Genomic DNA, 26,198 nt, shown 5'->3' on the forward strand with positions numbered 1-26,198 from the left:
TAAGAGAAGTGTTTCAGCAGTTTCTGTGGGTTCTAGTTGAACTTGTAACAATATTGCTTGCACTTTATATTTTGGGTTTTTGGCCATGAGGCATGTGAGATTTTAGTTCCCTGACCAAGAATGGAACCCATGACCCCTGCATTGTAAGGCAAAGTCTTAACCACTAGACCACCAAGGAAGTCCTAGTTAGGATTTCTGAGCTCTGAATGCAATTAACCTTAAGTTGATTAACTCTTATGTCATTAGCATTTTATTAAAGATTCAAAAAGACAGGTAAACCTTCCTCTGTTCTAAGAGGAAGACTTCCACCATCTACCATTTTTCTTTTTCAACAAAGCATTAAAGTAAACTTTTGTTTCAATATTTAAACTCTTCACATATCAATATGTAGCAAACCCTATAACAAATTCCATCTTACCCAGGTGGGTCTTCCATTAGTTTGCAAAAACTGGGATCTTCCTATAAGTTCCAAAGCAGCTGCAACGGACATGGACACTTGAAATGAACTAACCAAAAGCCTGGCAGCACTGACCAATCTCTGCTGACAAGCAGCATTAGTGATGTCAACAAAGCTCTCTTGTGTTTCTGATATGCTACAATACAATCACAAGAGGCATCCTAGGAAAGGGAGTGGAGGAAGAGGAGAGATTTTTTTCATTTTCTTTTCATAAGTCACTTTTTTAAAAAGCAGAAGTAAATGGACGAACATCCTATCACATCACACAAACTGTAGAATGTGCGCTAAGATAAATTTTTGAGTAATGCTGTAATTCACCTATGGGATTTAAAATCAAAAGACTCAAACTATATTTGGAAAGATTATAAAAATATAAAGTCTGATTTTCAATAAGTTTAAGAAATGAGTTGATCCTCACAGATGCTTGGGGCAAAGACATTCTCAAAATAGAAAAATTTTACTGACATTCAAATTAACTAGAACATTGTTATATATGGCTAAAATCTGTAATATTCTAAGCAAACCTTATTTATAAATTTCATCAGTTTAAACTTTTTTATTAAACCTAAGTGTTCAACTTGTACATATAGATACCTTTTTCTATAGGTTTATTTTTACATTTAAAAATACTAGTTGTAGATTTCTTCTAATCTTTCCACATTTAAAAAAATATTTAACTCTTCAAACCATCTGGTTTACTGGCTTCCCTGGTAGTTCATCTGGTAAAGAACCTGCCTGCAAAGCAAGAGACCCCGGCTCAATTCATGGGTCGGGACGATCCCCCGGAGAAGGGATAGGCTACCCACTCCAGTACTCTTGGGCTTCCCTGGTGGCTCAGACTATAAAGAACATGCGTACAGTGTGGGAGACCTGGATTCGATCCCTGGGTTAGGAGAGATCCCATGGAGGAAGGCATGGCAACTCACTCCAGTATTCTTGCCTGGAGAATCCCCGTGGACAGAGGAGCCTGGTGGGCTTAAGTCCATGGGGTCGCAAAGATTTGGACATGACTGAGTGACTAAGCACAGCATAGTTTCTATACTATTCTACTTTATTAGGAAAAATAGTTATGATGGACAAAATTTATTTCAAAATCTACTAACCAGCTGTAACACATAGTTTTAAGAACAATGTACTAGACACAGGAGAAGAATTACATCTTCCTTCTTTTTATCTTCATTACCAGCACAATCCTTAAAACTCAACAAGTGCTTAATAAAGTATATTGAATGATAAAATAACAATCCATGGATTCTAAAGTAGAAAGAATTAGCTTTTTAGGCAGCTACATAAAATTATAAGCACTACCAGTAATTAAAAATTCTTGACCACATTTTTATCATTATTGATGTTGCTACTGTCAGTAATATAACAGCTAACATTATTAACTGCTTTCTATGCATCAGACACTATGCTTAGCACTTGATCTAAATTTCCTCATGTTTTCTTTACAACAGTCCTGAAACAGGAGCTACTATAATTTCTACTTCTTTTATGAGGAAATCTAGGCATAAGAAGTTTAAGTAATTTAACTTATCCAAGATCACACAACAGACAAGTGGAAAAAATGTCCTGAATTCAAATTCTAATTTTTGAATACATCTATTATCATTAACTTTCATCATTATTCTGGAAACTTATTGTCTCAATTAACCCACAACTAAAAATAACTCAAATGTCTATCAACAAGTAAATGGGTGAAAATAAAACTGTGGTATACACACACACACATAATGGAATGTTATCCAACAATAAAAAGTAATAAACTGAAACTCACAAAACACAGATGAGTATCAAAATCATTATGGTAAGTGAAAAAATCCAGCAACAAAAAAGCACACATTGTATAGTTTAGAGGAAGACAAACCTTTCAGATGAAATTCTAGAAAGGACAAAACCTTAGTAACAGAAAGCAGAGCAATGGCTGCCTGGGTCAGGTTTGAGAGAAGACTGATTACAAAGGGACATGAGAGAATTTTAGCAGTGACAGAAATGTCCTATATCTTGATTGTTGTGGTAGTGGTTACACAGCTGTATATATTCATCAAAACTCAAATTATATACTTAAAATAGGCACACTTCATTTGAAGGCAAATTCTATCTTGATGAAGTCAATCATTTTTTTAAAATTTGCTTCTTTTTTCTCCTCACTTTCCTTTATCTTCCTGAATGAGGCAAAAATAAATAAATAAATACGTCTCCAACCAAAAAGGACAGCCCAGCACAGGGTTTCAGAATCTAAGGAGGTTGAACAACAGGTCCCTGCTGGTGGCCAGCTTACCAAGGCATGTCAGAGCTTAGAAGACTGAAAAGGGCATACACAGAGGGGATGGGAGAACAATTTGATACCAGAGTCAAATCTGAATAGAATGAGGAGGATATATGTGCAGCCTGGTGTGGGCTCTAAGTCTAAGCAGAGTGGCGTGGAGTGGGCACACTCCCACAGGAGGGCCTTCAGAGAGCTACCAGAGCTCAAGCAGCAGGAAGAGGGTATCTCTGCAGGAAAAGGCCCGGTGTCAGGTGTCAGACCCAAGTAGGGTTAAGACGGCACCCACGTGCAGGCATCGACTGACATCTGTAGTGTCAAGGCCAAGCAGAGTGAAGCGGCATCCACAGGAAGAGGAGACTGGCGTGGAGTCTCAGAATCCACGAGGCTGACAAGGAGTCAGAGGCCACGTAGGGTGAGGAAGGTGTGCACGGGAGAGGAGCCAGGCATGGAGATTCAGAATCCTGGAGGGGTGAGGAGGTCAAGTGTACAGGAGAGGCAGTGAGAAGCTGATTATAGTCAGGAGAATTGGTTAAAAGAGTAAATATATTATGGTCAACAAAGTGAAAAGAAAACTGAGCAAGTACCACAGTTTGAAGAAATCTACAAAAACGTGACAACTTTTAAAAGCAACATGTGATGGTAAACCAGATCTTTTTGTTATAAAAAAATACTACACCAGGACAAAGGGCAAAATTTGAATGGGCTCTGAGGATTAAATGGTAGTAATATGTCAATGTTTCAGAATTTCCTGATTTTGAAATGCAGAATAAAGCCACAACTAAATACTACTAGAGTCCCATCACATGACAAAAATTAAGAAGTCTGATAATACCAAGTGTTGCTCAGATGCAGAATAATGCAAAAAAGCATTTACTACTTGAAGAGAGTGAAACAGATTGAACAATTTTGGAAAATAGTTTTGTATTTCTGGAATATTTCTATGCCCCAAGACACAGAAATTCCACTCCTAGTTAGTTATTCCAGAAGAATTTTCATACATGTATACCAGGATCAATAATATCTGTCATAGCAAAAAAAAACCCTAGAAAGAACCAAAATGGACATCAATAGTAAAATGGAGAAAGAAACTGCTCAGAATTGGACACTACAAAAATGAAAATTAATGAAGCAGAACTAAATATTAAAGAACCTTAAAGAAAACGCTGAATGGAAGAAGCAATTCACAGAGAAATACTTACAGTATAATTTCATTTATATAAAGTTCTAAGAGACAAAACTAGTATATTTATAGGGACACAGACGGTGAAAGTGTTAGTCACTCAGTCGTGTCCAACTCTGTGACCCCATGAACTGTAGCCTGCCAGGTTCCTCTGTCCATAATATTCTCCAGGTCAAGAATACTGGAGTGGGTTGCCATTCCCTTCCCCAGGGGATCTTTCCAATCCAGGAGAAGAACCTGGGTCCCCTGCACTGCAGGCAGATACTTAACCAGGTGAGCCAACAGAGATGGCCAAAAATTAACAGAAAACGAAATGCAGGGAATACTAGATTCTGGAAAGGGAACATACTGCAATGAAGAATGAAAATGAACACTTCTTAATGTCTCATTCCTTAACCTGGGTGGTGAGTATAAAACTGGGTCATGTTATTCATTAAAAGGTACCCTTAAACTGTATACGCTCTTTTTACGTATATTTCATGAACTTATTTTTCCTGTTATGATGAAAAAAGTTGGGGATAGAGAACCTTGAGTTCCCTGACTTTTTTGTGGTTCTCTGCCACCAGGTGGCAATCATTCAGCAGCTCCTCAACTTTTAGTGCACTCATCCAGGATGCTACTGCAGTAAATGGTCCATCCACCCACTGCACCCATGCACCCATTCCCCCCACACACAGAGACAGAGAGAGAGAGAGACAGACCGACAGACAAGAGAATTATGTGAGAGACACACTACTGGTTTTATTCTCAACACTGGAGCTGAGAGGAAACAACAAAACAAAACATTTGTATGGCATACCTGATAGTTCATAAAACACTCATGCTCATGCCAGGGAGACAGGGTATGAATCACCAGGATCAAATAGCTAGACAGGTATGAATCATCAAGATCAAATATTTTGTAATCCCAAAGAAAAATATCAAAGAGATACCATCATGTACTTCTCACTACTCCACATTAGATTTTTCATTTCTCACTCCAAGGTTAAAACAGACGCTGAATGTGATAATATGATAAAAGCAAACAGGGAAAATAATGAACTAAGAGTGAAGAAAATGGATGACCAAAACCACTCATGCTCATGTGAGTGAGAAATATGGGAATTGACTGGAAGTCTGCATAAGGCAAGAATAGATTCTCAGTCTTCTAACTCTATTCCAAGAAGAAAAAAAAGCAGAAATTTCTTCTCTGGAGAAACAGTAACAACCTGAGAAGGAAAAACACTCTACTTAGTTAAGTACTGAGGGTCCACTAACATTCATGTGTCACTGTAAAGTGACAAGACCAACCCATGTGTAAAGAGTCCTGAATCAACTTTTTTACCCTTTAACCTTAAATATTAATAAACAACAAAGACTCATTATATATCTGAAGAAATATTCCAAAAGAAAGAGAAACTAAAACACAAAAAACAAAATGACCATTTAGAAAGAGATAATAATGTAAGGAACTTGAGAAATCTTAACAAAACAGAACAGAAACAAGCTACTTAATATATTTACTAACAAAATAAGACAAAATAAGAACTGAATGATATGAAAAAGGAAAGGCATACAATAAAGAGCTCTTAGAAACTGAAAATAAAACTGCAAAGGTAAATAATTCAACAGAAACAGGGAGCTGGAATATGAAGGTGAGGAAATACACCAGAAAATGTAATCAAACTCAAAGAAAAGGAAAATATGAAAGAAAGAAAGACTGAAAACTTAACTCATAAGTTCTAGTTTGGATTTCCAAGAATTCCAGAAAGATACACTCAGACACCCAGAGAAAACAGGATAAATAAAATAATCATAGAAATGACGTAAGGAAATTTCACACTACATGAATCTTCATGAAACTCAGTGATTACCAATACATTAAGTGGAAAATGAAGAAGTACAACAAAATTTAAATCCCAGGACATCACTGAAACTGCAGAATGCCAGAAATAAAAGACTAAAAATCTCCCAGAGAGATTAAAAGCATACAAAACACAAGGTAAAATGGATTAGAATGTAGAAGACTTTTCTCAGTGGCTAAACTGGATCCTAGAAAAGTAATGACTTCAAATTTCTAAGGAAAAACTCATTTCTATACCAGCCAAAGTATTCCACCCCTGCCAAACTATTAATATAAACTAAATATGAAAGTAGATAAGAGATTTCAAAGACATATCAGCTAGGAAAAAAAGTACCATCCATTTGCCCTCTCTTAGGAAGTAAATTAATGATATATTTCTGCTAAATATGAGAGCAAACTAAGAAAAAAGAAAATAAGTTATCCAAGAAATAACAGTCCCAATCCCAGAAGATGATGAAAAAAATCTCTGTATGATAATTCTAAAGACACTTAGTAACCTGTTCAGATTAGAAAAGACTGGCTAAAGTGGAGAAGGAGAGAAATATTGCTTTTTTCATTAAGCTTCTGGATACTATGTGATTTTTTAAAAACCATGTACACATATCACACTGAAGTTTTTATAATTACTAAAAGAGAAAAATTAAGAGGCAGTTATACTGCCTAATACTGGACTAATTCAGCTTTTAACTTCTATCAGCATTTTGGGAAATGTTAAAGATGTCCTAAACAGATTCTGCAGTTTTCTTCTCACAACTTGTTTTCACTGCATAAACAAAGGATAAAGTCAATTTGATCAACGTGTACTATCTAAAATTTCATTATGACAGAAAAAAGCCACTAAAATATTCACAGTTTTTTCATAAAGTATCCAAAAAATAGTTTTCAGCATTTATGGTACTTATCATTGGTTACCAATCCACCTAGACTCTCCTGTATTATGCTACTTCTCTCATTACTAGAGGTGGCTCAGCCTTAATTAGATGATTTCAATCATGCTTCATGTTTCAGGGCAAAACACCCAGACATAAAACAGGGTAAAGCTAGTACTAACTCCAAATACATATTTAACACATTTCAGCTACTTCTCACCTCTTCTACCTTTTCTTTCCAATGTCGCTGAAGCTCCTGATCAAAAAATCTTCTCCCCAGACCAGCAAACAGGGAAATGCTATGAACTGAATCTATCTCCTAGTTACAGCTAAACTAAGGTGTAAACTCTGTCTGGGTATTTGATTGAATCTCTTTCTGCCTTAAGAGAAATCTAAGAATCTCAGATCCAAAAAGGATTCTCCACCTTCTTCCACCTGGCCTTACACAGATAGGTGTCTTTTAAGAAGGCAGTCAAATATCAGGGCTTCCCTAGTGGTCCAGTGGTGAAGAATCCTCCTGCCAAAGCAGGGAACACGGTTTTGATCCCTGGTGCAGGAAGATCTCACATGCCGCGGAGCAACTAAGCCTGCGCACCACAACTACTGAGCCAGTGCTCTTGACCCTGTGCGCTAGAGCCTGTGCTCCACGGCAAGAGAAGCCACCACAATGAGAAGCCCCTGCGCTGCAATGGAGAGGCGCACCCCCCTCACCACAACTACAGAAAGTCCATGCATAGCAACAGAAAGTCAAAAATATATGAATAAACCTTTTTTAAAAGGGGGACTACTCAAACTACTCAAATATCTACAAGAATAGAGAAGAGCAGTCCAGCAAAGCCATAATTGAGTAACATAAAATGATTTACATGACTAAAGATATTCACAGTAATTGTAGTTACTAACAGAGGAGCCACATTTCATTTCAAATAGCCTTTACTGAGCATTTATCTCAACGGCCTCCAAATGGTTTGGATGGCCACCAGAAATTCTAAAACGTGGTCCCTGCTCATACAAGCTAGAACATACAATCCTGAGGAAGGTAACTCAAAAAGTAAGTTGTGCAGAGAATCCAGACTGTTCTTTCTCAACCATAATTTTAAGTTAAACTTGCCCAGTCTACAAAACACAAATATAGATTTAAAACTAAAGATATTCCTGACTTACAGTATTTTATTCCTTAGTTTTTTGATTTACATTGGACCCTTTCTGTCTGTGTTAACTGTTCAAACCAAGAAAATACTACTGAATCAGAAGTCAGCTTCTACTATCAGCTCACCACGTGGACAACCACATCACTGCTCTGAGTCTATGTTTTCTCCAAAAAAATGAGAAGACTGGGGAAGCTTAAACTTGAAGGTTTTAAACCAAAGTGGGATTATGTGACTATGATTATATAAAATGCTGTTTCTTATTTCTCACTTAGCTGAACTTATAGTAGCAGCCACTGATGACTGAACACCTACTATGTTTCAGGTATTAAGTCACTCAATTTGTAACCATGAACTCTAGCTCTCTTAACAACCTTACAACATAGGTACTATAAAAATGAGGAAACAGAAGCAAGAGAGCTCACCAAATATTATATAGCTCATAAATGTTGATGACTTTACAGAGACCATCATGCAAAACCCCAAGTGTTTTTCCTCAGAAGAGTTTCTGTTAGGTATTATTTACGACCATTGTTTCTCCACAAATCTAAATAGTCATTAGAAACTCAACTCTACTTTTAAAAAAAGGTAAAGTCAATCCATTTGCAATTCAAAATATCAGAGGAAAATATTCCCTATGTACTAACCTGATGCAGCAGCCGTTTCAGCTTGAGTAACTGAGTTTTTACAGCAGTGCAATCCTGAACCATATGCCGAAGGGTCATCTCATCCAGTATCACCGTATTTTCTGGTACATCTACAAACATCTTCTGAGCCTGGAAAAAGGGGGTCCCTCCAAAGCTTTCAAAATGACCCAAGGGAGATTCTCTATAGGGAGAGCCTCTGGAAGGGCAGGGGAAGAAGTTGGAGGAAAAAGATATACAATATAATTTCAGAAAGAAATAAAGATTATGAAATTATTACAGTGATTATTACAAATTATTATCACAAAGCCTTATGACTTTTACTCATCTCAGATGGTGAGTTGTTTTCACTGAAAATTTCCATCAATTCTAGTTGTCATTAACACAGTTATCATCTGCACTCCCTCCTTTCGTGTATTTTACACATTGGTTAAGTAAATCTTACTCCTTAGGAACTAGAGTAGAAACAGAAACCTCTGGGAAAAGGCCTTGCCTAGAAAAAATTATATTTATTTTACTTTTCTGCACTGATTGATCTTTAGCTTTTAATTTTAATTACTCTCTTAAACTTCACATCTTTTTTTAGCTGTTACCCTCATTAATTCCCAGTTTGGATATACCTCTGGACTCCTATTTCTGGGAAGTTCCAGCAGATACTTAAGATAAATACAGTGCTATTCTTCTTTTGTTTTTACATTGCTGATAAACCATCTTTTCCAGTAAAGATTAAACAAGGTTTTAACAAAGTTACACACACCACATATTTCCTAATCTTAAACTACCTTTAAAAATATCTACTCTTTTTAAAAAATTTTTTTTTAAATTTTAAAGTTTCCTTTGTTCCACATAACACACATGTTGAATAAGAGGAAATAAAAACTAGGGGTAATGTGTTTCATGGACATGAAAAACACAATTTTTTAACCAGAAGTCATAGCTATAGCAATCTAAAAAGTACTGCATTCACATTACACATAATCCCAGTTACTTTTTAATATAAGAACTTGTGATATATGTGAAATTTCAATATTTAAAATAATACACTAAAAATGTATTCTCTCCAATATAACATCTACATTAACATATCAGGATTAAAGTTAAACTAATGGATGCATTAAATTTCTTAAGTAGAAATACACTTTCTAATAAGTTTTCTAGGTTTTAACAAATATTCCCAAATCTCTAAATTCTCAAATATTCAATATGAGCTTGGTTTTCATAAGGTTATTATTCTTCTCTGAAGCTACTTCTCATACTTGATTTCAGGCCTGATTTTTCTTTCAACCCAAGAAAGAGATTTTTAAGAACATTTAAATTGCTGATCCACAGATAAGACCCTAATTTGTTCACATTTAACTATTTTATCTTTACTGATTCAAAGTATAGTTGAATTATTAAATTTTAAATACTGATAATTATTACTATGACTTTACCATCTGTAACTGAATAGACAAGATGAAACATTTTTCAAATAGTAAGCAAAAAGAATCATTTGGCAAATGAATAGTAGAGACAAGAGTTATGTTTTTGGAGAAACAGTTGACATACTTTGGGAAATGGTTTTGAATAGGAAAGAACTTGGAATGAACTCTAAAGTATGAGGTTTGAGTTGGGCAGAAATGAAAGGTGAAAGCTTTCTAGAAAAAGAAAATGAAAAGAAATGGCACAAAAGTGCATGTTTTTCAGGGACAAGGAGACTCATATATGGCTTGCTGCTGCTACCGCTGCTAAGTCGCTTCAGTCGTGTCCAACTCTGTGCGACCCTATAGACAGCAGCCCGCCAGGCTCCTTTGTCCACGGGATTCTCCAGGCAAGAATACTGGAGTGGGTTGCCATTTCCTTCTCCACATATATGGCTTAGGGGACCACAAACAGCCTGAATCCAATTCATTCTTCTACTTCATCCCTCAGTATACCTGCCTCCCTCAGACCAACATTTTAATCCATAGCCAATTACCAGAGACTGCCAAAGCATGAATGAGGAATGGAATAATGGCTTATATTAGATTTCAGCATAAGTGTGAACCACATGTAAGAAAGTGATGAATTAAAAACATCTCAAAGAAAGGGTCAAAAGGTCTTGATCACTAACTGAATATGGGGACAAAGAACTGGCACCTAGAGAAGCCAAAATAGTATAAAAGACACTACTCCAGCCTAGAACTTAAGTTTTTATGTTGGCTGATAGTAACTAGCTATTGAAAATACTCAGTATCTTTGGGCCATAGATTCTCAGTGCTGTCCAGCGCCTACCAAATAAAGTTCATATGCCTTAAGTTGCATTTGTAATACTTCCACCATGAGACCCAAAACTAAACTCATATCTCGTCCGAGTCTTAATGCCCTCAACTAGACAAAACTGTTTTATGATCCATAACTTATTTTATAGCATAAATGAAAGAAACCTGCATACATGTCACCTCTAATTGATTATAAGCCCTTTGAAAACAAGGACTTATTCATTTCTACATTATCCAATTAATGCAGATTATCTGAGTTCAAATCTCAGCTCTGTCACTCACTAGGTCTATAACACTAAGGGCAAGTTTCTTTATCTATGCTTCATTTTCCTGACCTAAGAAATGAGAATACGAGTATCTCACTAGGCTGGTAAAAGGATTAAATGAGGTAATAATATATGTTAAAGTGCTTGGAATGGTGCTTGATATATAATAATTGTTAGGCAAAAACCAATTACTGATGTATTACTATTATTATTACTATCAATAATTTCTAACTTCTTTATTCTGAAAATTTTTTCTAACACAAATGTCAAAACAACACTATAATGCCATATACCCTTCTCCTAGATTACCCAACTGATAAATGTTGACACAATGCTCTATTAATATGTGTGTAAATTGTTACTAAACCATATGACAGTAAACTGGAAATAACATAACATCTCAATGAGGGCCATTTGAAGGTTGCTGGGGAAAAAATGGATATAATTATATATAATTGAGAAAGTACAGAGACAGAAGAAGACAAAACTGAAACAGAAAGCAATTTTATGAGAGGCTATTTTCAGAAAATAAAAAGAGACTGTTTAAAACAGAAGGAAAAAACAAAATAATGAAGATTTTGAGATTTCACATTCTGAGAAGATGATGCAGTTCACAAAGGAAAATCTGAAATCTTTGAAAAAGTATGAGAGGTAAAAACATGAGACAAAGAGAACTGGACAAAACACCTTATGTTAGCTTGATAGCCATAAATTTGTACTTTTGTACAAATTTTAACAATCATTGACTTCTAGAAGAGAAATTAGGTCATGAGAGCAGCAGAAGACTTCAAGCTGCTTTGGAGAAAACACTGGAAGGTGAGCAGTGTGTTTGCAAAGGCAGAACCTATGTGGTCAACCACAGGCCAAACAGGCTGGTGGATATGAAGAATTGAACCAATACAGGTATGGATGAAGGTAAAAATTACCTCAACGGTTAAGAAGCATAAGAATGAAATGCTCACTATCATTAGTATAATTTAACATTGTTCTATAAGTACACCCAGTAAAATCAACAACAACAACAAAAAAGGATCAGAATAACTACAGAAAGGAATCTGTAAGAAATAAGCTTTTTCAAAACCAATTTAAATTTAAACCATATACAGGAGCAGCACCTGATATTCAATCCACACATCAAATAATCACTTGGCTGCATAATCACTTATTGCAATTTCAAAGTAATCTCCCCAAATTATATGGCTCTATCCATACATTTACATTCTTCTCTACTTCTATCAGAGTTTCTTTATGACTAAGATATGTGACTTTTGTGTGAAATTGAAGATTTGTGATTCATAGGTTAGAATGGTGAGTGGAGATACTCTGTGTGTGTGTGAGAGAGAGAGAGAAAGAGAGAGATTTGGGGATTTTTCTTTCTCATTTATCTCCTAATCTCAATCACAGTTTGACTTCACAAAACCTTTAGCTTTTTTCTCACTATTAATAAAAATGGTATATTAAAAGTTAAACGCATATTATTTTTAACATCATGGTTAAAACATCTTTAATGCTAGATTCAACATAATCTCAATTAAAATCCCAACAAGACATTCTGTGGATATTAACAGAGGGATTCTCAAGTTTATATGAACAGGCAAAAGACCCAGAATAACCAACACAATACTGAAGAAGAAGAAAGTCAGAACACTGATACTATCTTACAGACTTTCTGTATCAACTGACAGTAATCAGTGGTAGAGACAAAAAGATTAATGGAACAGAACAGAGGGTCCAAAAATTCATCCATACATACAGTCAACTGATCCTTGGTAAGCAAGAGAGTTCCAGAAAAATATCTACTTCTGTTTTATTGACTACACCAAAGCCTTTGACTGTGTAGATCACAATAAACTGTGGAAAGTTCTTCAAGAGATGGGAATCCCAGACCACCTGACCTGCCTTCTGAGAAATCTGTTATGTTGGTCAAGAAGCAACAGTTAGAACTGGACATGGAACAACAGACTGGTTCCAAATTGGGAAAAGAGTACATCAAGGCTGTATTTTGTCACCCTCCTTATTTAACTTATATGCAGAGTACATCACCCAAAATGCCAGACTGGATGAAGCACAAGCTGGAATCAAGATTGCCAGGAAAAATATCAATAACCTCAGATATGCAGATGACACCACCCTTATGGCAGAAAGCAAAGAACTAATGAGCCTCTTGATGAAAGTGAAAGAGGAGAGTGAAAAAGTTGGCTTAAAACGCAACATTCAAAAAACTAAGATCATGGCATCCAGTCCCATCACTTCATGACAAATAGAAGGGAAAACAATGGAAACAGTGAGAGACTTTATTCTGGGGGGCTCCAAAATCACTGCAGATGGTGACTGCAGCCATGAAATCAAAAGATGTTTGCTCCTTGGAAGAAAAGCTATGACCAACCTAAAGCAGAGACATTACGTTGCTGACAAAGGTTCATCTAGTGAAAGTTATGGTTTTTCCAGTAGTCATGTATGGATATGAGAGTTGGACTATAAAGAAAGCTAAGCACTGAAGAATTAATACTTTTGATCTGTGGTGTTGGAGAAGACTCTTGAGAGTCCCGTGGACTGCAAGGAGATCAACCCATCTTCCTAAAGGAAATCAGTCCTGAATAATCATTGGAAGGACTGAAGCTGAAGCTGAAGCTCCAATACTTTGGCCACCTGATGCAAAGAACTGACTCACTGGAAAAGAACCTGATGCTGGGAAAGACTGAAAGCAGGAGAAGAAGGGGACAGAGGATGAGATGGTTGGATGGCATCACCGACATGATGGACATGAGTTTGAGCAGGCTCCAGGAGTTGGTGATGGACAAGGAAGCCTGGCATGCTGCAGTTCATAGGGTCACAAAGAGTCAGATGTGACTGAGCAACTGAACTGAACTGAACTGATCCTTGGTAAAAGAGCAATGGCAATTCAAAGGAGAGAGGACAATCTTTACAACAAATAGTACTGAAACAATTAGACATTTATACACCAAAAAAAAAAAAAAAACCTTGCACACCTTTCACAAAAATTAACTGAACACTGACTGGTCAAAGATCTAAATGTAAAATGCAAAACTACAAAATAACAATGAAAATTTAGGTGACTTTGGCAATATGTTTTTGGATATGACACAAAAAGTACAACCCATGAAAAAAAGACTGACAAGTGGTCCTGCATAAAATTAAAAATATATGCTCTGTGAAAAATATCATTGTCAGAATGAAGATGCAAAACACAGACTGGAGAAAATATTTGTAATAAATGTATCTGACAGAGGATTGGTATGTAAAATATATAAAGAACTCCTAAAGTTAAACAAGAAAACAGATAACCCAATTTTAAGAATGAGCAAAAGATCTAAATGGACATCTCACTAAGACAAAACACATATATAGCCAATAAGTATATGAAAAAATGCCCAAAATCATACCATTAGAGAACTGCAAATTAAAATAACAATGAAATGCCACTGAACACCTATCAGAATGATCAAAATCCACAACACCAAATGCTGACAAGGGTATGTATCAATAGGAGCTCCTACTCATTGCTGGAAGAAAAGCAAATGTACAACCATGGCAATTTCTTACCAAATTAAACATGTATGCATATGTGTATTCATGCTAAGTCGCGTCAGTTGAGTCTGACTCTGTGAGACCCTATGGACTACAGCCTGCCAGGCTCCTCTGTCCATGGGATTCTCCAAACCAGAATACTAAGTGGACTGCCATGCCCTCCCCTCCAGGGGATCTTCCGGACCCAGGGATCAAACCCTGGTCTCTTCTATCTCCTGTATTGGCAGGCGGGTTCTTTACCACAAGCACCATCTGGGAACCCCAAACTAAATATACTCTTACAATATAATGCCACAATCATGCTTCTTAATATTTACCAAAATGAGCTGAATAATTACCCACACAAATGTTTAGAGTAGCTTTATTCACAATTACCAAATTCGGAAGCAATCAAGACGTCCTTCAGTAGGTAAATGGATAAACAAATTGTAGTTCATCCATATGTGCGTGTGCGAGTGTGCTAAGTCACTTCAGTTGTGTCCAACTCTTCACAACCCTATGGACTGCAGTCTGCCAGGCTCCTCTATCCATGGGATTCTCCAAGCAAGAATACCAAAGTGGGTTGTCTGGCCCTGCTCCAGGGGATTTTAGCGACCCAGGGATCGAATCCACATCTCTTATGTCTACCTTCACTGGTAGGTGGGTTCTTCATCATTACTTAAGAGTCCATTTTGGTTCATCCATACAATGGACTCTTACTTAGTGATAAAGAGAAATGACTGCTCTTACATGAGATAAAGCCACAGGAAGACATGGAGGAACCTCCAATATGTACTGCTAAAAGCAGCTGATCTGAAAAGGCTACATCCTGTTTCCAATTGGACGGCATTCTGTTTAAAAGGCAAAGCTACGGAGACAGTAAAAAGATCAGTTTCACTGTTTGTCAAGAATGTTTCCGGAGGGGGCAGGGGTAGAGAGGAGAAGAAAAGGATGAATAGATGGAGGATGTAGGATTTCAAGGACACTGAAATTATTCCATATGATACAGTAACAGTAGATACATACCATTACGCATTTGTCAGTCCATAGAATGTACACACAACTTACTGGTTCAAAGCATTTTAAGTGAATCCTTTGGCCACCTCATGCGAAGAGTTAACTCATTGGAAAAGACCCTGATGCTGGGAGGGATTGGGGGCAGGAGGAGAAGGGGACGACAGAGGATGAGATGGCTGGATGGCATCACCGACTCGATGGACATGAGTTTGGGTAAGCTCCAGGAGTTGGTGATGGACAGGGAGGCCTGGCACTCTGCGATTCATGGGGTTGCAAAGAGTCGGCACAACTGAGAGACTGAACTGAACTGAACTGAATGTAAACTATAAATTTTAGTTAATAATAATGTGTCAATATTAACTCATTAATTGCAACAAATATTCCCTATTAATCCAAGATGTTAATAATAGAGAAACTGTGTATAAGAGTTAAGGGAATATATAAGAATTCTGTACCTTCTGCCAAAAATTTCTAAACCTACACCTGCTCTAAAAAATAAAGGTCATTAATTTTTTTTGAACAGTCATGACAAAAGGAGAAGAAGGAAGTACTTACAGAATGGCATAATCAAAGATCTCTAAAAATCCACTGCTACATAGAAACTCTAAGAGTGTGTGTGTATTAATCACTCAGTCATGTACAACTCTTTGCAAATCCAAGGACTATAGCCCTCCAGGCTCCTCTGTCCATGGAATTCTCCAGGCAAGAATACTGGAGTGAGTCAACATGCCATTCTCCAGGGGATCTTCCCAACCCAGTGACTGAACACAGGTCTCCCACATTGCAGACAGATTCTTTACCATTTGAGCTATCCAGAACACTGGCAAATTTGGCAAAATCAACTTTTTCAGAACTCTAGAAACAACCAAATCAACTCTGGAATTAACAACTAAAAAGCACTTACTGAAGAAAACCAACTGACTTTCCTGAGAACAAATTCTGTGACATTTAATTTATTCTATTTCCTTGTCTATCTTCCTAGCTCTGTGGCAGCTTGAAAAGCAACAGCTTTACAAGTGCAGTAGCTGTGACATTCAGCAATCTCTAAGGGTAAGATGGGAGGGAAACTGGGCTTGGAACTCTCCAAGCTGCACCATTTCCAGAGAAGTGTTACTATTTGACCTAAATGGCACCTCCCCAGAAAAGGTCCACTCTCAGCAGTTGTTTTATTTGACCTGATTCAGAGCTCCCTCAGTGGGAACAGCCCTAACTCTAATATGTTTTAAAAGAGAAAATAAAAGAAAACTAGTGACAATAGTTTAAAAACCTCAGCTGCCTGAGATGGCAATACCAGTTGGGACAAAGAAGAAAGTGAAAAATTTAAAAGGAAAAACCTGTGGAATCACATGTCCATAAGAAACTTTGGAAAGCTCTAACATATTCCTGGGTACAGAGAGGGCCATACATGTGTGGAAGTCAAGGAAATACCCAAGAAGGTCTTAATCCCTCACCTTTGGCTGATGTTGAGCCTCTGAACAAAAAGGAAATAAAGGCTAAGGCAGTATTGCAAACTGCTTATCAGGTTGTTGAAGGCATCCCTGAATACACACACACACACACACAGCCCCTTGGAAAAGGCTGGGAAACTTATTGGTGCAAGGCATTTAAGGAAACTGCTTTCTAATCATTAGTTCCCGAATGTGATAAACTAAAAGAGAGACACATCATATTCAAACCAACAAGAGCCAAATAAAAAGTAAGAATCCTGAACACAACAAGAAAAAAAGTTATTTTATTGTGTTAGAAGACATACTTAATAAGATTAACAGCTGATTTTTCAACAGAAAGCATAGGAGTTACAAAAGAAAGACTGTTAACCAAGAATCCTATATGCAGCAAAACTATCCTTTAAAATTAAAGACAAACTAAAACATCCCCAGATAACAACCTAAGTGAATTTGTTGCCATCAAACCTTCCCTACAAGATATACTTAAGTTGGAGACTTTAATGTTTCCTCCTCATTAACAGATTAAACAACTAAGAAGGTCAACAAAGAAACAGAAGACGTGAACAACACTACAAACTAAGAAAACCTAACAGACATCCACGGAACATCTAAGAGGTTAAATTAGTAATCAAAACACTCACTGCAAAAAAAAGTCCCAGGCCCAAATAACCTCAACAGTTAATTCTACAAAACATTAAATGAAGAGTTAACAAAACTCCTTCACAAACTCTTCCAAAAATATAAATGAGAGAAACACTTCCCAATTCAATTTGTGTGATAATATGAAAAACACAAAAAAATCTCAAGAAAACTACAAATATTTGTTATGAATGTATATAGAAAATCCTCAACAAAATACTTAGCAAGCTGAATCTAGCAACATCTAAAAGGATATCATGACCAAGTGGGATATATTTGAGAAATGTAAGGTTAGTACAACATCTGAAAATCAATCAAAGGCATACATCACATTAACAGCATGAAAGGAAAAATAATTATATCAAAAGACGCAGCAGTAGCATTTGACAAAATTGAATACCCTTTCATGACTAAAAAACACTCAACAAAATATGAACAGATGGGAACTTCCTCAATCTGATAAGGACCATCTACGAAAACCCACAGTGAACATCATATTTAACAGTAAAAGATTAAATGCTTTGATCCTACGATCAGAAACAAGACACAGATGACTGCTCTTATCACTCAACTTGTACTAGAGGTTCCGGCCACAGCAATCATGTGGGGCCGGGGGATGGAGGGGGAGGGAGTATCCAGACTGGAAAGAAAAAGGTAAAACTATCTGCATTCTCAGATGACAGATTTTACATATTAATTTAAGAGGAACTAGGGAGCCAGAAGTTTAAATGAATCGTGTACAGGAACACTGGAGGCTACATTTAGAGCTGTAGCAAAACTTACAATGTAAAGGGAAAGTGAGCCCAGGGCCAAGATTTTTGTGAGCTAGGGAATGGGACCATTAAGGAGAAGCTGATAAAGACACATGCCCTAAGTGCCAAAGGAAAGAGGTTTAAGAACACTTAATTCAGAAGTGAAGATGAGGAATGGAGACAAAACCTCACCCCTAAACAGAACAGTTCTAGAGTGACTAGAAAATAAGAATCCTTCATCTAAGAATGCTACTGAGGAATTAGTACACTCGGGAAAAAGTTACAATCAGGAAAATGTAGGGGAAGAGGTCAAGGATGTGGGTTTATTAAGATGAAAGAGAATTTCATTTGGCTAGTAAAACTGTAGGGAAAAGGGGAGGTCTGGAGAGAAAAAAAGGAATAACAGGTTAGGTAAGGTGAAAAGAGAAAGCAGTACTGACAAAAATACAGAGAAAGTAGATGAGTGGTTCTGAACCACCAGTCCCCTGAGTTACAGATACAACATAATCCTATAGTTAACTATGACAATGATGAGAATTGAAGGACAGACAAGAAAGGGAACCAGCAACATTTAAGAAGTCAAAGAATGGGAAGAGGAACTTTTACACATGTTATATATTAAAAGGCCCTGGGGTTAGCACATCCAAATCTTTTAAATCAAGGTGTAGAAAGAAAAGAATAGTTCTAAGGTTTGCTCGAGTAAGGCTTATCTTGGATGAGGTTTTTCTCTCTACCACCCACCTCATAACTGGCTCTAAGAAATCTAAGAGTCCTAAACCTCACACAGCTACCCAAAAGCCTGAGGGGATCAATCAATAAGCTAGTTAACTTATAACTAGTCGCAACAAACCAGTGTGTGTCAATTCACTTGTTGGGAAGTTCTGCCCTAAGTCAAATCAGCAACCGTCAACAGTATTATGCATTTCTCTCTCCTCATTCAGACTCAAAAGTGTGGATGACCCACAAATCACTAGTACCTCAAAGTACACTGCGGAGAAGGGATTTGTTGTCATGTGTTTTGGGAAATGGCTCCATATTTTTCTTTACCACTTTTTGCAACATCACAGTGCTATCATTATATATTAAAGACACTGGAGTCTACTATTAAAAAAAAATCATCATTTAACTTGTCCTTCCTATAGTCATCTGATCAAAGGTTCTCTTTTCTACACCTATTGACATCCAGGAATACAGTTTTTGAAAAATGTTTAACTTTTCTGACAGATAAATAATCAGTCACAGCTTGATCATTCCCAAGGACAGAGATTGCTATCTCCAGGTAATTCATTCCATTTTGGACATTCTTATTAACAGTCTCACAAAGTTGAAACTTGTCACCCTTTATCTTAAAATACATGGATAGTTTTTGCTATCTATAGTTAGAGATCACATTTATTCACTCCTCCAAATGACCCACCAATTCAGCTATGAACCTAAGAGCAGTTCTCTGAAAATGCCATAGTGTTTCATACATGGCTTTGTACACATTATTTTTTCCATCTGAATACTCATCCTTATAAAGAAACTGCATTGTGTGCATGTTAAGCCGCTTCAGTTGTGGCTGACTCTTTGCAATCCTATGGACTGTAGCCTGCCAGGATCCTGTGTCCAAGGGATCCTCCAGGCAAGAATACTGGAGTAGGCTGCCATGCCCTCCTCCAGGTGATCTTCCCAACCCAGGGATCAAAGCCATGGTCTCTTATGTCTCTTGCATTGGCAGGCGGGTTCTTGACCACTAGCACCACCTGCTGCTGCTGCCAAGTCGCTTTAGTCGTGTCCGACTCTGTGCAACCCTATGACAGCAGCCCACCAGGCTCCCCCGTCCCTGGGATTCTCCAGGCAAGAAAATTGGAGTGGATTGCCATTTCCTTCTCCAATGCATGAAAGTGAAAAGTGAAAGTGAAGTCACTCAGTCGTGTCCAACTCTTAGCAACCCCATAGACTGCAGCCTACCAGGCTCCTCCATCCATGGGATTTTCCAGGCAAGAGTACTGGAGTGGGGTGCCATTGCCTTCTCCGAGCACCACCTGGGAAGCCCCTATATAGAAACTAATCCTCTGCAATTGCTACAGTCAAGTAATCAGTTCAACAGTAACTTTCTTGATATACCAATATCCTAAGCAAAAAATTGCATGCTCCTGGAGTCCTGTATACATCACTTCAAGGCACTTATCACCATTACACTGTACTACCGCATTATAACTATCTATATACCTCTCTCTCCCATACTCTAAACACCCTGGCAGCAGGAAATATTTACTACTCATCTTTTTATGGGATGGAAAAGGCACAAAAATCTTCTATCAACCTGATAACTGCAATGATTCCAACTAAGCTCACACACTGCGTAATTTGTTTTATCCTTCTCAAACCAATGCTCAAGTAGCCATTACCAATCTACAGCTTTCACCTCTCACACCATCTCCAAATTCATTCCAATTTAACAGTTTAGCACAGAACTCAACATACAGGTTCTCAATAAATACCTGTTAAATGGTTGAATAAACCTTATCTTGTAAGCAAGGTTCACATTTTAGGTAGGCTTCTAAATTTTCCCAAGTTAGCCTTAAATTTACCTCCTTACAAACCAACCATCAAAGATGAAGGAAGCATCATCATCATTAGCAATGAAGACTATCTTTACATCAGATTCTTGTCTGATAGTACCAACTCTCTGATGTTCATTACTTATCAAAAGCCCAGATGTAAGGAACAGAACAGCCAAAATAATGTCTGGGAAGATATGTACTACATATATTCTTCCAGGTACTCCATAAATTTCATCCTGGCATCAGACTTTACCAACTAAAGAAGGATCTTTAGTTGGAGTTCATTGCAGAACTCCAATGATTCACTTGTAGAACTCCTTTTTCTCAGTCTAGAGTTCTTTGTAGCATGGGCTGAAGAACACAAATAAAAAAGGATTTTTTATTTATGGAATTTATCATTAATTTAAGGAATTAAAGATTTAATGGATTTATCATTAATTCTGCTTTGGGATTCTGAGACCCTTCCACTACATCACAAGGTGTTCTCCTTTTAAGAACTCATGCAAAGCAATCCTTTATAGGTTTCTGTCTCATAAAAGCAGATCAACTGAGAAACATATCCTTTATCCATGTACATTATAAATCTTGTAATGGATCAAGTTTTGTTCTTTGCTTTTTGCTCTTTTGTTTTTTTGCTCCTTGTTTGCTACAAGGAATCTTAGAGACAAATTTCTTTCTTTCTTCAAGAACTCTACAGTATCTCGCATTTCCCCCTTTCCACTATTTCTTTATCCCAAGTTTACTATTTGTATTAATAATGTGCTCCAAAAGGACTTTAAGTCCCTAGGGGAATGAGATGAAAGAATAAAAAGGAAAAGAATTAATAACTGCCATTGGGCTCCTACAGTAAGTCAGACACCGCTCCAGGCACATTTATCCCTGATCCTTGAGCCTGAGAGAAAGGTATTATTAAGTATGCTTTACAGATGGTAAACTGAAGTAGAGAGAGGTTAAAAAATTATCTAAGCTAACAAAACTACAGTGTACCAGGCCAGAGTGTGATCCCAGCTTTGAATGACTACATAGTCACATTATACATTAGGTCTGGCCAAATTAAAGACTACATTACACTTCAAAAGAAAAAGAATTCTAGCATCATATTTGAGGAATTTTTAAATTTCAATTTATTATATGAACAAAAGAAGACAAATCACTTGGCATTAATTTCACACATTAATATCTGAAACATAATAAACTTTAACAAAGTAAACACCTGATCATTTCCAAATGAGAACCACACAATAACACCAAACTTTAAAGTTCAAACAGCAGACATAGATACTTATATTCATGACAAAGCTAAGAAAAAAAGATTTAGCCCAAAACAAAAGAATTAGACATATTATTCCAATTAATACCACACATAACTTGTAATGTTTTTCGGTGCCTCTAAAAATAAAGGCAAAAAACAGTTCTGAGAGGTTGGGGGGAAATACGATTCAAAACTATTTAAGAGAGAAAACATATTTTAAATTAGACTCACCTGCTCAAGTCACTTTTTCCATGGTGATGATAGTGGTCAGGATGGCTAAGGTGGTAATGTTCCTGTCCACTCCACCTCTGGGGTGGCCTTTTCCAAAATCCTTCTTGAGACTGTCGAACATTTCTGTCTGATCGGTCAAAGCGGTTCATATTGTCACACTCCACTAGACAAATCCAAAAGCAAAACACTAGAAACATGTACATACACTCTATAAACGTTAACTACTTATAGCTTGATAATTAAAGGGTGATGAAAATATAAAAGCAGTATTCTAAAAATAACAGCCATTTATGTTAGCTGACCACAAAAAAATCAGGATTTCCCTAAGAAAAATGACTAGTTCTTTTGTTAAAAACTGAACTTTATATTATTCAAACTGAAGTAAATTTTAAAAACTTTTTTATCACAGTCACTGAAGTAACAACAGCCCCACTGTTTTAAAACAAGCAAATTATCCTTGAAATCAACATTATACATTTTAAACACCAGTAATCAGCTCTAAGTGGTTTTCATCATTATCAGTAGTTGGCTCAGACTTCAGAATGAAAATGACAATAAAAAGTAGAAGATTTTAAGTCTGGGAAAGAACTCATTCCTAAAAATGAATGCCACAGTTAATTTTTTACTGATTTCAAGAAGTACAAATTAACTTTTCATCACAAACAAGTCATATTTTTTAAATTAAGCTCACAGTTTTAGAAAGTAAAACGTTCCAAACTACCGATAGTAGAGCTTGTTCAAAAATTCTAAAATGCCACAGAAAACAAAGCCAGTACTTTGCTGCAACAAATAGTACACTCCCTGAAATCCAAATGCCACAAAAACATGAAAAGAATCTCTTTGAAATATCCCAGGCTTCTCCTTCACTTACCCAAACACTTTTTCCTCACATATCTGAGCACTCACTAAAAGAGTTACTTTGTACAAGGGAGACATTGTGTCGCCTGCTGCCTACTCAGACATAGTCGCACTGACAAACAGGCCTTCCTTCCTGCCCAACTCCCAGCCCTCCCTGTGGGAAGCAAGCCCAGTTTACCCTGTGACTCCATCCTGGCTCAGTGCTTCCAGAGCCTCTGAGTTAGGACTGTTACTAAAAATACAGCTAAACACTAACCCAAGCCAGGAACAGGAAAGGGTTTTCCAGTAGAACAATTATTACAGGAGAAAGTTCAAATCCTGCATGTTCAGAATTCCTTGCGATAAGAAAGCTTCAGAAATAAAAAATCCTCCCCAATGAAAAAAAAAAAAAACAAAACCTCATTATTTAAATGATTTGTTTTCATGTAATTCAAACCTGAATTTGATATGCAGAAGCATAGTATACCAAATAAATACAAACTTCCCCACTCCAAAAAAGAAAGGCTGATGCAGTTAAAGTTAAATAAAGTTTCAAAAGATATTGATATTTTGTTTATTAGAAAATTTCCATTAGCAGAACCAATTTTGGGAAAAAATTATAGGTTTTATAGTTTTAAAATTTTTTTAAAGAAGTCTTAGATTTTAAATGATTTCTTATCATCTTATTGGGATAAATTAAGATATATATATATATAAATTTTAAAGTTCAATAATGAAAACCTGACTGTTAGGTAAATAAAAGTATGGTGACCATTATGCCAAAAAAAATTAGGAATAGAAAATAAGACTGCAAAAAACAAAAATAAATTGAAAAATAACCCATACAAAGGCTTAAAAATGTTTTCAGTTCACATTTGCATTATACTCATAGACACAGTTAAGTTCCTTAAGTATTTCTACATGGCATTAAAATGTTATTTTAGTTTAAGCAACTCTATATAGCTGAGGGATAATCTATATCTACTTTAAATTCTTAATTCATGCAGGTAAAGCCTTCAGGTTTTTTTGGCTGCTCCATGCAGCATCTTACTTCCCCAACTAGGGAACAAACCTGCACGCCCTGCAGTAGAAACATGGAGTCTTAACCACTGGACCACTATGAAAGTTCCTATTCACTTAGGTAAAATTCCACTCCCCAAAGAAGAAATTTTGTAATAAGAATCTGAAATATGATACCACCAACACAGAGTACACAGAGTATTAAAAAGCAAAATAACAAGGCCAGGAGATGGGGTTAAATACTGTGGGAAATTATAATCAATGTGCTGCTCTTACTAAATTGATGTGCTGTATTTACTAAGGATTGCTAGTACTACACACAGGCTCCAAATAGAGCACTTTTACTGAAACATGAATTCAACCATCAGCATAATGGCAAATAAGAACTGGAAACAAATATTTTCCAGAACCACAGAGGACTATTGTTAAAACTGCGATAGAGGAGGCTTAAACTCTCAGAAAAATGACTGCTCTGAGACTCTGAATGAAGAAAGAGTCCTGCTTATACTACCTACCTACAGCATCCATCAATCATGTTTTGATATACTTTAAAATGTTACTGAGACAAAAGTACTTAATAACATTAGTTGTGGTTTCTTAGAAAAAGCTAAGGGTTCTGTGACAAGAGGGAAAGAAATAACATAGAAATAAAATGCAGAGCCAATAAAATTACAAGATGGAGTTAATTTAAAGCAAGTGTCCAGAGTCAATGAAGGAACAGGACAAACAAGACTAAGAAAGGGAATAAACCCTTCTGAATGTGTAATATCGTAGGGAAGGATGGGGCAGCCCTAAAGGTATTCCAGTTCAAAAAATTTTTAACCAATATGCTGATCAAAACTATCTACACACCAGATTTGACCCTGTGAGTTTAGGGATGGAGAATAAATAAAGGCCTTCTGAAGGGGCTTTCTAGCTACAAAAGTAAAAGGCAACAGATTTTAGTAGTTCTTTTACTATGAGTAAGAGACAAATAATACTAGGATGTGTACCCTCTGAAGAGGGAAAGAGAATCTAATATAGCTAATTGAAAGGTACAAGATATGGAGATGTCTACATCTAACATTCATCATATCCATTTCTACTAATTTGATAAGGGATAAAATGTGATGCCAAAAGTAACCTAGATTCTTTCTCTGATAACTTAAACTTCTAAGAAAATAATGACTGATAACACATAGTATTTCTATTTATGACTAACAACTGGCTATGAAGATAGCAGGAAGAAATTATATACATCACAAAGTCTGGAAAAAATGTATTGCACAGGAGGTTTTACAATCTGAACAGGAAAGCTTTTAGATGAAATTTGGCTTGAAAGTAGAAAAGCTCATGTTAAAAAAAAAAATCATGAACTTGTTATTACTAAACACCATCAGTACTGAAAAAGAAAATTTCCAGAAGAAAATACAGTAATTAAAAAGTGATCAAAAACAGTACTACTGACCTCCTACGATTATTACCCCAATAAAATGTTTAACAAAAATGTGGCCTTAGGAAACAACATGAAATATGTATAATTTAATAGGCACCATAACTTAAGTGGGATAGGATCCAGGAAGCAATGAAAGACGTCTTTTTCAACAGAGAAAAGTTTAAAACAGAACGTGTAAAGAGTACATCTAAGAAAACATACATTATGAAAATTTCATAAACCTTAAGATGACACTATGAATGTGCCAAATGTTAGGCACTGATCTGTAGGCACTGAGTGACCATTAGAAGTGCCTGAGCAAGAAAATAAAGCAATACACATATATAACACAACTGTTCATTCGAGAGACACTTTAGAACAAAAAGGAAGCAAATCTCAAATACCCGCTGGTTTGCTAAAAGAAATTCAGATTCCAAAACTATTTCCTTAGAAGATTCCTTGACCAAGGTAAAAGAAAAATGCAGAAGAAAACAATCTCTCTCTTTCGATCCTCCCAAATCACAACTCAAATACAAAGTCCTTTTGCCTTTTACTCCTTCCTTCATTCTGTGTTCAATTTCCTCCTGCACCATCT

The 26,198-nt window shown here is 36.5% G+C and overlaps 1 protein-coding gene across 7 annotated transcripts in view; it reads right to left on the reverse strand.

Moving 5' to 3' along the window:
* CCSER2 (coiled-coil serine rich protein 2) overlaps positions 1 to 26,198 on the reverse strand; it is a 179,400-nt gene that overhangs the window by 62,768 nt on the left and 90,434 nt on the right. For 6 of the 7 annotated variants that reach the window (XM_043476206.1, XM_043476207.1, XM_043476208.1 and 3 more), the window contains 2 exons: positions 22,333 to 22,495; positions 8,414 to 8,609 (listed from right to left, as the gene is read on the reverse strand). In XM_043476206.1, the coding sequence (XP_043332141.1) occupies positions 8,414 to 8,609; positions 22,333 to 22,495 (359 nt within the window). Of the gene's footprint in view, positions 1 to 8,413; positions 8,610 to 22,332; positions 22,496 to 23,203; positions 23,359 to 26,198 lie in introns of those variants that run through there. The other variant, XM_043476213.1, reaches the window with a different exon arrangement.

Source organism: Cervus canadensis, chromosome 8 (genome assembly GCF_019320065.1).
Source record: "Cervus canadensis isolate Bull #8, Minnesota chromosome 8, ASM1932006v1, whole genome shotgun sequence".
Classification (NCBI taxonomy): Eukaryota; Metazoa; Chordata; class Mammalia; order Artiodactyla; family Cervidae; genus Cervus; species Cervus canadensis.